The sequence below is a fragment of the Physella acuta genome, unplaced genomic scaffold, assembly GCF_028476545.2.
Source record: "Physella acuta isolate Inbredline_101_S28 unplaced genomic scaffold, ASM2847654v3 ptg002225l, whole genome shotgun sequence".
NCBI lineage: Eukaryota > Metazoa > Mollusca > Gastropoda > Physidae > Physella > Physella acuta.
The window spans coordinates 87,917-100,830 of record NW_026733725.1 but is presented as its reverse complement, the minus strand read 5'-3'; the positions used below and the strand labels follow the sequence as shown (position 1 = coordinate 100,830).

At 35.7% G+C, this 12,914-nt stretch overlaps 1 protein-coding gene across 1 annotated transcript; it reads left to right on the top strand.

Moving 5' to 3' along the window:
• Positions 1-272: 272 nt before the first annotated feature.
• On the top strand, positions 273-11,902 carry LOC131932590 (serine beta-lactamase-like protein LACTB, mitochondrial). The gene is made up of 10 exons (XM_059289520.1): positions 273-366; positions 1,074-1,702; positions 2,607-2,673; positions 3,087-3,277; positions 3,928-4,077; positions 4,705-4,894; positions 5,616-5,781; positions 7,886-8,037; positions 10,125-10,289; positions 10,834-11,902. The coding sequence occupies exons 2-10, from the start codon at positions 1,148-1,150 to the stop codon at positions 11,166-11,168; spliced, it is 1,971 nt and encodes a 656-aa protein (XP_059145503.1). The 5' UTR covers positions 273-366; positions 1,074-1,147; the 3' UTR covers positions 11,169-11,902.
• Positions 11,903-12,914: the final 1,012 nt, after the last annotated feature.

The window sequence follows — 12,914 nt, the reverse complement described above, 5'->3', positions numbered from 1 at the left end:
TCGTTAGTGCTTTGCTGGTATAATTTACTTATGTAGTTTTCGGTTGTTAGTTTAAAAACTTGTGGGAAAATAAACACAGGCCTATCTGTTGAAAATTATTATGCTTAAATTAAAATATTAACAAATTATAAACACTACAATATTCAAAATTCCAAATCTAGACTTGTACGCAACCTAAAAAAAAAATATAAATAAAAATGATTTGCCTTAGAAAAAAAAAGTCTTAGTAATAATATTTTTAATACAGATTTTAGAGTAAGCTCCCTTTGTTGTAAATAGCAGTACACAAAGAATCAAAGATATGGACTTTGGTTTGAGTGCATTAGGATAAAATAGTCTAGGCCTAATTAAAATCTAATAGAAACGGTATATTATATAGGCCAACATCGTCCAAAAATTTATTATTTAATAAAAGCAGGCCTAAATTTAACTATCATTTTCTGGCTATAATAATATCTTTAATCTTTAGTTACTAGATCTAGATACTAGTTTAGTTAGTAACTTAAACTTAAAACTTAGGCCTACTGATTCCTACTGAACTACTGACAGAAATCAGAGTCAACTGAGTGTGTAGTGATGTAGTGTAACTGTATCGACTGTACACTGAGTAACACTGTAGCTACTGTAGGTAGGCTTAGGTCGGCATAGGACTACTGGGCTACGTCTATGCTTAAAAATACCAACTAGACCTAAATATAACTATCAACTCATTCAATCCTTGGGGGGGGGGGGGGGTTGTTTACATTAAAGTCCAATCCTAGAATCTTCTTTTAAAAGGGGTGTTAGGTTACTAGATCTAGTAGTTAACTAAAATACACATATCAATTCGAACCCCAGCCTAGTCCTACCATTTGCCTATCCTTAATTTGAATAATTTCTAACCATAAAACTAGTGGAGATTACAATACTACTAACAACCTAATTCAGTATACACCTATTTTTGAAAGAGTCTATTATCTGACATCCATATCTTCAATCATCCAGCCTTTCTACTGGTCATAAAAGTAACTCTACTTGTAAAACAAGGATGTTGTAATGTTATAATAATTTTTTTTTTTTTATATTTTCTATAGAAAGATATTTTGCACCCCTCATGATGGATGAGATGAATGTGTGAGTGTTTCCAGATCTTTCCTGAATTTCCAAAATGAGGCTTTTATCTGGGCAGTCTTCTGCCTACATCACCTACACCAAGCATGCATTCCTACCTATCAGGTGCACCCAGGTTTTGAGGCTCAGGCCTGCAACCTTTGTTTTATGCCAGAGAAACCTCGATGCTAAATATAACTCTAAACCAAACTGGAATACCAAACATATTTCTACATTAAGTTTACCGTCAGAAAAATTAGCCTCTCAGCATTTAAAAAAATGTGTACTTGGAACTCAACACAATAAAAATTCAACAGGCAGTAATGAAAATATAAAAGGGTTTTACAGAAACATTTCTCTAGCTTTAATAACAGGATGGATTGCTTATCAAACCTACAGAAGTGATAGAACAAGACGGAAGTTTTTCAAGTTTGTGACAACTGCCACTTGTGACACTACCCCTGACAACTGTGACAACACAAGTGCCATTGACAGCTTCAAGTCCAAAAGTCACAAGCCTGTCAAACAACGCAAGAAATGTGGGTCCCATAAAACTAAGGTCTCTCTCTCTGAGGCAATAGACAAAGCCAGGGAACTTTGTATAAGGAGGAAGGTTTGTTTCATATATACTTTAAGTATTACATTTTGAACATTTCAGAACTTCAGGGCCTATGAGGAGGAAGGTTTGTTTCATGCATAAAGTATTTCATTTTGAAAATTTTAAAAAATTGTATAATGGGAGGTTTGTTTAATGTATACTTTAAGTATTAAATATTTTAAGTTTCCGAACTAATGTAAACACTACTTTACCATTTGTAATGCGTATAGATCTACTCCATGAGTACTAATATGTAGGTCTTTGGAATGTAGTAAAAACAAAGTTAAGTACACTACAGTTAATGGGCCAGATGAAGTAGAGTTTATTTGTTTCCTTGACCCCATCTATAGGCCTACACATCAGAGTTTAGTTAAATTTACAAAATTCATCAAACTCAAGTTGGCCATAAAATGCTCTACCACCATGCCATCCCATTTGTTTTCTGTAAACTTGCAGTTCAAGATTGAGTTCCTATAAAAATAATTGTTATTTAGAGGGTGATTTTTGTACTTGTTGCCAGTTCTTTTCTATAATACAAGTCGCAAGTGTAAGCTCGGTGTTAAAGTATCTGTACACAAATTTCCTCTTATTAATTAGGCCCATAAACAATCTTCTTCTTAATCCCATTCTTGCCCAAGACACATGGGGCAGATGAAGTAGAGTTCATCTGATTCATAGACCTCGGCATATGAAGGGATAGTTTGGTCAGCCCTATGCCCAGCCGCCTTTGTTTCCCTAATGTAAGTTAGGCACTCATCATAGCTGGGTAGACTCAGGGACGTTCCACTGATTTGAACTCGGAGTTGAACTCAAGACTCTCGGGTACCGCTATGCCACGCCGTCCCCCCACAAACAATAGTCTAAATTTTTAATACCATGTTTTGCCTGATTCTATCAAATATATTTTTTTTTAAATCAGGATGAAGTAGGCAGCCCTGGAATTGTGATTTGTGTGAGTGTAGATGGCAGACAGGTTTATGCTGAGGGTAGGTTTGCTGAGATTTTGGTGGGGTCACTTAGTTAGGCTGTATCATGCTGTTGTGGCTTTTAATTTTTTTAATGAGACGTTTACTTGTTTACTGTATAATTAATCTTGTTTTAAATTATAATAAACGGTGGGGAAAACCCAACTTAAAGTTTAATAATGTACCTCTAAACACAAATAATTATTTGGTATTAATATGTCAGTGATGTTATAATCTCCAACCATCTTTAATAATGTACCTCTAAACACAAATATATTAATGGTTAATAATATCTCAAGTGATGGTATGGTCTCCAACCATCTTTAATTTCCCTAAAGAGAGCCACGTAACCATCAGATGGACTGAGGATGCCTGGGATAAGGCGAGTACGTTATTTATGTATGTTATTTATTACGTAACAACCTCACCCCCAGGTTTTGGTTACGCTGACCTAGAAAACCACACCCCCATGCGACCGTCCTCCATGCTGCGTATCGCCAGCATCAGCAAGTCTGTGACTGCGGCCATCATGGCGCGCCTGTGTGACCAGAACCTTCTAGACCTGGACAAGCCTGTCCAGCACTACGTCCCAGAGTTCCCTGTTAAAGAGTTCATGGGAGAGAAGGTTAAGTCAGTGCTTGTTGTCTTTGTTTATTTATAGACTTTGTACACGATATTTCCTGCTTAAAGAATGTGTACATTACCTGTTTATTTATAAACTTTGTACACGATATTTCCTGCTTATAGAATGTTCATTACCTGTTTATTTATAGACTTTGTACACCATATTTACTGCATATAGAATGTGTACATTACCTGTTTATTTATAGACTTTGTACACCATATTTCCTGATTATAGAATGTGTACATTACCTGTTTATTTATGGAAACTGTACCACATCACCTGTTTATTTAAAGAATGTGTACAACATTTGTTAATTTATACAATTCTTAACACATTATTTGTTCATGAATACTATTTGTACCTCATTAGCTGTTTATTTGTAAATTATATATTTAATTAGCTATTTGCTTTTCATTTATACAATCTGTAACATATTAGGAGCACAACCAATTTGGATAAGCGAAGGGGGGTACTACTGCAATTTTATGAAACATGTTTACCTTAAACTTTTTTAACATAAGAAACAATAAAGGGAAGTAACTAATAAAAATGTTAATCTTAAATCTTAGTAATAGTGACATTTCCTTATTCCCAAGATGTATGTCATTTATGTTCCCATTCATGTATGTTATAACCTCCCCCTGCTACAGGTTGAAATAACAGTCAGACAACTGTTGAACCACACTTCAGGGATACGGAGCTATAAGACCTCCAAGGACCCAGTTGCTGCCCTTGATAAGCCAATACACAATTTGATTGAGACGTTCAACACAGCAGCCACAATGCCCTTCTATGTTGCTGTAAGTATAACCAAGCCTGCCTTTAACTGTGAGTATAGCTGTAACTAACTCTGCAAGTCTTCTACGTCTAGGTGTTAGTACTTTTACCCTAAATGTAGCTGTAACTAATTAAAACAATTAACGAAGGATCAGCGTGGTCGGGTTGGTTAAGTTCATGGTTGCCAGACCTAAAAGTCACAAGTTTGAATCCCCGGGAAGATGAGGTTCGAAAGATGGGGACAGCCACCCATCTAGGAGAAACAACTCCAAAATCAAACAACTGCTGCCTTGTAGTTTGTTCTTGGACAAAGGCTTTGGAAGCAAATCCAAAAAGAAAAGCAGGCTGAAATTGTATGCTGTATAACAAGTTGACAAATATACTTAATTGTGTTGGAGGGAATCCTTTTCAACACTAGCATTAAAAACAAAGAAGAAGAAAAGACAATTAGCTAATATAAAATTTCCAGGGCACATTATATTGTTCACTGCTGTTAGGGGAGATAATGCAGAAATAAATTATTTACAAATTTCCGTAAATATTTTTAGTAAGCATTCAGATTACAAATCTTTCTTTGAACATTGTTTTTTTTAGTAAAGTATATTATAAAAGCTTGTTTTAAAATGTATTCTTATCTATATTTTGTGCAGGGGCCAGAAAGGAAGGCAACTACCAAAAGCACTGCATCCAATATTGAAGATAGGAACGATATCACTATAGATGTGGGTGGTAAGGATGTTTATCAGGCAGACGGCAAGGAGTTTTACCTGACAGAGAGATATGCCAGCACTAAAGACGCCTTGAACCTGTTCAAAGATGACCCACTTGTTTCCAAGCCAGGTTGGTCCCTGGTGCCTTTGTTGGTGTTTCTGTGTGATTGTGTTTCTGTGTTTTTGTTAGTGTTTATGTGTCTTTGTTGGTGTTTTTTTGTCTTTGTTGGTGTTTCTGTGTGTCTTCGTTGGTGTTTCTGTGTGTCTTCGTTGGTGTTTCTGTATGTTTGTTGGTGTTGCTGTGTGTCTGTTGGTGTTTCTGTGTGTCTGTTGGTGTTTCTGTGTGTTTGTTGGTGTTTCTGTGTGTTTGTTGGTGTTTGTTTGTGTTTCTGTGTGTTTGTTGGTGTTTGTTTGTGTTTCTGTGTGTTTGTTGGTGTTTCTGTAGGAAGATGGGTGGGGTGGGGAGTTGCTAGCTGTCTACTATCAGGTGTTCAACGAGGCGTGGGGGTGAAATAGCATAGCCTCAAATAAGATCAGTGGACGGAGTGGTCTAGCGGTAGAGAGCTGGACTGCTAATCCGTAAGTCTCGAGTTCGAATCCGGGTTCAAGTCAGTAGACTGTCCCTAGGTCCAACCAACTCTGATGGGTACTCATGTTAGGGAAAGTAAAGGCGGCTGGGCATAGTGCTGACCACACTATCTCTTCATATGCCGAGGTCACAGAAACAAGTGAACTCTACTTCACTTGCCCTATAGACCGTCAGGTTTGAAAAGGGAACTACTACTACAATAAGATCAGCTGTAAAGTGTATCTGTCAAATGGAAACTAAAACTTTGCCTGCCCCACCCCAGGGGCCAGATACCTGTACAGCACGTTGTCCTACACCCTGCTGGCCGCTGTGGTGGAGTCTGTGACCAAGAAGCCCTTCACGGAGACGGTCACGGAGACACTGAGGACCCTGGGGCTAGGGGACACCTGCCTGGACACCCATGAGGCCATTGTTTACAACCGAGCAAGGTGAAGGTCGTTTGTGTTTTTTTAAATTAGTTTAGTTTAATTTGTCTGTGTGGATTCTTAAAGCACTGGTCAGTTTAATTTGTCTGTGTGGATTCTTACAGTACTAGTCAGTTTAATTTGTCTGTGTGGATTCTTACAGTACTGGTCAGTTTAATTTGTCTGTGTGGATTCTTACAGTACTGGTCAGTTTAATTTGTGTGGATTCTTACAGTACTGGTCAGTTTAATTTGTCTGTGTATTCTTACATTACTGGTCAGTTTAATTTGTCTGTGTGGATTCTTACAGTACTGGTCAGTTTAATTTGTCTGTGTGAATTCTTACAGTAGTGGTCAGTTTAATTTGTCTGTGTGAATTCTTACAGTACTGGTCAGTTTAATTTGTCTGTGTGGATTCTTACAGTACTGGTCAGTTTAATTTGTCTGTGTGGATTCTTACAGTACTGGTCAGTTTAATTTGTCTGTGTATTCTTACAGTACTGGTCAGTTTAATTTGTCTGTGTGGATTCTTACAGTACTGGTCAGTTTAATTTGTGTGGATTCTTACAGCACTGGTCAGTTTAATTTGTGTGGATTCTTACAGTACTAGTCAGTTTAATTTGTCTGTGTGGATTCTTACAGTACTAGTCAGTTTAATTTGTCTGTGTGGATTCTTACAGTACTGGTCAGTTTAATTTGTCTGTGTGAATTCTTACAGTACTGGTCAGTTTAATTTGTCTGTGTGAATTCTTACAGTACTGGTCAGTTTAATTTGTCTGTGTGGATTCTTACAGTACTGGTCAGTTTAATTTGTCTGTGTGGATTCTTAAAATACTGGTCAGTTTAATGTGTCTGTGTGGATTCTTACAGTAGTGGTTAGTATGTTTTCAATCATTTATTTTGTTTACCAATTTTTTTATGCTGAATAATGAAGACATCTCTGCTGTAATTTGTCTCTGAATTTGTAGTCTAGCCTATGTTTTGATGGCTTACATTGTTTTATCGTTAAGGGTCATCCATTTATGACGTCCACTTTTTTTTCCTTATAAAAGTCCATATGCAGTCCATATGCGTCCACAAAAGTCAGTTTTTTTCTGGACCCTCCCCCCCCCGCGTGTGGACGTCATAAATGGATGACCCCTATAGGCATATGAGTAGCCATCCTTGTTTCTGCTGATGTAGGCAAAGATTGGATTGTGTTGAATAATAATTTGATTTCTAGTTCCCACCTTTGAATTCCAAAGATCAAATAGCTTTAAAATACGCCTTACCTAGAAAACTGTAGTTTTAGTATAATGGATGGCTGCTATAACTTTTTCAGTATCAACATTTTTTTTAAAATGTGAGTTCAGATACTATTTTTTTAGTGACATTGTTGAACTTTTTTCTTGTGATTTTTTTAAAATTTTCTAATGCAACTTACCTTTTCGTTTGCAATTAAAAAAGTAAAGTTACCTTTCAAAACTGATGGTTCATGGTGCAAACTATGTAGATTTCACCTGTTTCTGTTACCTTGGCAAATGAAGGGATAGTGTGGGCAGCTCTATGCCCAGCCGCCTTTACTTTCCTTAATGTGAGTTAGGTACCCATCAGAAGTGGGTGGGCTTATAATTGTTCCTTGGACTTGAACTTTGGTTTGCAGGCAATACTCTACCATTCAACCACACCGCCCATTTTACCACTAATGTCCAATGTTTAAATAACATGAAATTTTAAAAAAGTCATGTGATTCTACTATTACTTCTGTGTCCCTATGTAAAAACCAAGAAAGGTCGTGTGATTCTACTATTCTGTCCCAATAGGTCATATGTAAAAAACAAGAAAGGTTGTGTGATTCTACTATTCTGTCCTCATAGGTCCTATGTAAAAACCAAGAAAGGTTGTGTGATTCTACTATTCTGTCCTCATAGGTCCTATGTAAAAACCAAGAAAGGTCGTGTGATTCTACTATTACTTCTGTTCCTTTAGGTCCTATGTAAAAACCAAGAAAGGTCGTGTGATTCTACTATTCTTTCCCTTAGGTCCTATGTAAAAACCAAGAAAGGTCGTGTGATTCTACTATTCTTTCCCCATAGGTCCTATGTAAAAACCAAGAAAGGTCGTGTGATTCTACTATTCTGTCCCCATAGGTCCTATGTAAAAACCAAGAAAGGTCGTGTGATGAATGCGCCGTATGTTGACCTGTCCTACAAATGGGCAGGTGGGGGGCTGTTGTCCACTGTCGAAGATGTGGTCAAGTTTGGCAACATTCTTCTATACTCTGCCCAGCACAAGAAGAAAGGTAAGTCCTTCTGTAAGTCCCTCTGTTAGTCCTTCTGTAAGTCCTTCTGTAAGTCCTTCTGTAAGTCCTTCTGTAAGTCCTTCTGTAAGTCCTTCTGTAAGTCCTTCTGTAAGTCTTTCTGTAAGTCCTTCTGTAAGTCATGCTGTAAGTCCTTCTGTAAGTCATGCTGTAAGTCCTTCTGTAAGTCCTTCTGTAAGTCATGCTGTAAGTCCTTCTGTAAGTCATGCTGTAAGTCCTTCTGTAAGTCCTTCTGTAAGTCTTTCTGTAAGTCCTTCTGAATAGAATAAAGTTTTGGAGAAAAATGAATTGCACACCAAATGAACAGCAAGTAATCAGTATATAATAGTGTGGAACATTAGTACTTTATAAAGAAAGACAGAAGAATCAAGTTAAAAATAGATACATTCACATTTCCCCATGAGTGGTTCTATAAGCAGGTACTATGATTAAATAAGTCATCATCATTGTTGCTGTGGCCCTCTTGTGGAGCATCAGGACACAACCACACCTCTCCATCTCACTCAAGTTTTGGGCTTTTCCTCCATGATAGGTCCATGACATTCCAGCTGCTTGTTCTTCACTGATCTTTTCAAGAGTTTTAGATTTTAAAGTTAATTTGCTATAGCTTGCTGTGTGGAAAAATTTTCTTTCCTTTACATAAATCTATATATATATAATTCTCTTCTTAGATACCCTAGAAAACACCAAGCTGTCAGCACGCCTAGCAGCCCCCTCCCTACCACCCCCACCCCTACATGTTCTGGTGAGCTGTGGTTAACACTAAATGCTTACAATCGTAGAGCCAGGTTTAGTGACGGCTATTAGGGGCAGATAATTTAGTTTGAAGCGATTTTAACCTTAGGGGAGGTAACTAAGAGGAGGCTGCTTTCACGGGGAGGGGTGTAGGGTAGGGGTTGGGGGAAAGGGAGGGGGGGGTTTTAGTGTTTTAAAGCAAATATTTTCAGTGGCAGCATTGGTACTGTCGAATTCACAAATTATGAATTACTGAAAAGTAGAAAATAAAACAACTAAATAGTGGTGTATGATACGCAGCGGGTCGGCTCTTAACTTATAAAGTTCATTTAAAGGAAAAATATGAACATTCAGATAAATCTACATGTTAGCACCAAGGTGGTAATTTCAAATCATTTATTTAATAACAAGGGAAATAACTAACATTGCTTTCAGCATGAACCCTCTATTTAGAAATTTGTAAAATAAACATACATGTTTCTATAGATTTATATCTACAGAAAACCCATCTCTCATGGGTACCTAATGCAGGTAAGGAAAGTGAATGAAAATAATGGAAATGAAAAATAATAGGCCTAATGAGCGAGCTTTGATCACACTAACCCTTCTAATGCTTTAGTTACAGAAGCGGGCGAGCCCAATTTCATGGAATAGAGTGTTGTACATAATTTTTAAACCTCACTACTTCCAGAAAATATTATACCAGATAAAAAAAAACAGATTTTTTCCCCCCTTGATACCAATTTTGTGTGTCTAGCTTCAGTTAGAGCTAAGATGTTGCCTTTTAAAAATTTGTGGGCGTGGCACCATGATGTGTTTTGTTCATGCCAAATTTATTTTTATCTTCTTTTTTGACTGTTCAAAATGGTAAAAAAAAATTTCTGTAATGTGTTTACAAAATCTCGAGCCTTGTAAATTGCAATTCCTATTCCTGCGTTGTCTTTAGAGATAACTTTATTTGCAAAGTTTTTATTAAAAAATCAATTAATTTCAAACCAGTTAAAAAGAGTTATAAGATATGACTACTAACAAACAATAAGACTTAAGTTAGGAAAACTTGTAAAAAAAAATGCAAATCTCTATTAGTTGTGAGTTCATTTATTCAACCAAGTATATAGAGTTGACTTTTTAAAATTAACTTTCAGTTAATAACTCAAAGCTTTAAGGAAAATGTCTCATTTATTAATCACTCAGGAAATGTCAAAGATGAAACAAATATGTTATCCTACAGTTACTGAAATGTGAATATTATACATTATACATTATAATATCTAATTGTGTAAAAAAGAAATGTGCTTGTTAGAAAGTTTTAGAAAAAAATTATTTTCTTGCAGACTCAGGAGTGCGTGGTTTCCTTAAGTCTTCTACAGTCTGGAAGTTCTGGGCGCCAGAGGTCAAAACTGGGAAAGATTCCGCTTACGGGCTGGGGTTTGAAGTCCACCCTAAAAGGGAAAGTTTTGGGATGTGCGGACAACATACCTTTGGTGTAGGTCATACAGGTGAGTGGATTTGTTTTGTTAATTTGTTAGTCATACAGGTAAGTGGTTTTGTTTCTTTAATTTGTTAGTCATACAGGTGGGTGGATTTGTTTCTTCAATTTGTTAGTTATACAGGTAAGTGGATTTGTTTCTTCAATTTGTTAGTCATACAGGTAAGTGGATTTGTTTCTTTAATTTGTTAGTCATACAGGTAAGTGGATTTGTTTCTTCAATTTGTTAGTCTTATAGGTAAGTGGATTTGTTTTGTCGATTTGTGAGTTATACAGGTAAATGGATTTGTTTTATAATTTGTTAATTATACAGGTGGGTGGATTTGTTTCATTAATTTGTTAGTTATACAGGCGTGTAAATATGTTTCATTGAATACTTAGACTTACTCTTTCATGGCTTCCAAAGATAAAAATAAATTTATCAATCATAACATGCAGGTTGCCTTGCTGGAATTTATTTTTTTTGTTGAAAATTGTATTTTCTTTTAACTATGTGGGGGTAAAATTATTGTTTTTTCCACTAATGTAATTTTTCCGAATTCTCTCCCCTGCAGGTGGCGCTGTTGGTGTCAGCAGTGCTTTGTTTATCCTCCCAAGAGAATCTTTCACTTCCAAGAAAGGTCTCAAACCAAAGGACAACTCTCAAAAACAGGGTGATGCGGCCCCTTGTGGCTTAACCAACCAATCGAAATCTGGCTCTAATCAAGCTGTAGATTTCAGCCAATCACAGCTGTGTAAACAAACAACCAGTAAGAAGGGGGTAAACAAGAGGGCCGTACCTCCACAGGGTGTGGTTGTGGCAATCATCATCAACATGATTGATGTCTCCGTCAACGACGTCGCCCAGCAGATTGCACGTATGTTTGCGGATGTTGATGTATCTCATTAATTTGTATGTTTGCGGATGTTGATGTATCTCATTAATTTGTATGTTTGCGGATGTTGATGTATCTCATTAATTTGTATGTTTGAGGATGTTGATGTATCTAATTAATTTGTATGTTTGCGGATGTTGATGTATCTCATTAATTTGTATGTTTGCGGATGTTGATGTATCTCATTAATTTGTATGTTTGCGGATGTTGATGTATCTCATTAATTTGTATGTTTGAGGATGTTGATGTATCTAATTAATTTGTATGTTTGCGGATGTTAATGTATCTAATTAATTTGTATGTTTGCGGATGTTGATGTATCTCATTAATTTGTATGTTTGAGGATGTTGATGTATCTAATTAATTTGTATGTTTGCGGATGTTAATGTATCTAATTAATTTGTATGTTTGAGGATGTTGATGTATCTAATTAATTTGTATGTTTGCGGATGTTAATGTATCTAATTAATTTGTATGTTTGCGGATGTTGATGTATCTCATTAATTTGTATGTTTGAGGATGTTGATGTATCTAATTAATTTGTATGTTTGCGGATGTTAATGTATCTAATTAATTTGTATGTTTGAGGATGTTGATGTATCTAATTAATTTGTATGTTTGCGGATGTTAATGTATCTAATTAATTTGTATGTTTGCGGATGTTGATGTATCTCATTAATTTGTCATGGAAGAAAGTAAATTAATTTTTCATAAGTTAAATAAAATGTAATAAATTAACTAGTTGGATCCCAACGCTACTTTTCCTTTTTTATTTACTTTCTTTCTAGTATTTTGTTTGTTTAAAAAAAAATAATAAAGCTGAAGTTATCTCCCTTAAACTTTATTGAATATTCTTAGACAACACTAATGGTAAGTATGTCAAACTGCTGTAAAAAAACAGACTTTTCGCCCGCGTCGCCCAAATATAGCAGCTTTTCACTTCATAGTTTCGATAATAAAAAGGGCTCGTGTAGTAACAAGCTTGATACCATTAAAAAGTAGATTTTAAGTCCTCTAATTATGTGTAATTTTTATAGATGTTGATATCAAACAATATATCTCATTTACCAATTGAAAACTATCACTGAGATGATTTTTTAACGGCAGTTGAATAACTGATTTTGACCCCTCGCTAATTCAACTCACTGGCCTTTTTTGACCGTTTAACGTATTTCTTTACAAATACCTGTAAAATGTGCAGAATTGAATAACCTTTAATGGGATACAAAACAAAATAAACCGGTAGTGATCTCCCCTAAAATTTCTCGAATATTCTTATATAAAACAACAGGGGATGGTAACTCGGGATATAGTTATGATTTTTAATCCATTTTAAATACTTAAACTTTTTAAAATAGAATAGAATCTCATAAAAAAGAATTGCGCACCAAGCGAACGCCGAATAAAGATGTGTATAATAGTGCGGAATATTATTAGAACTTTATAAATTCACATGCGTTTTTGAGAAATTGGAAATAGCGTAAATTAGTACTTCCGGTCAACAGAAATTACTCAAAATTTGATAGAAGGTAGATATATTGATCTTTTACTTACTTGTGAAATTTCATTCATCTATCTGAAATAGTACTCAAGTTATAGGCTTTTGAAAAATTCAAATTAGAAAAAGTACCACTTCCGGTTATCGGAAATCGCTCAAAAGTTGATACGGATCTATGATTTTGATAAAATACTTATATATAAAATTTCATCAACCTAGATGTTACGGTACTCAAGTTATCGTGTTTACACACAGACTGACT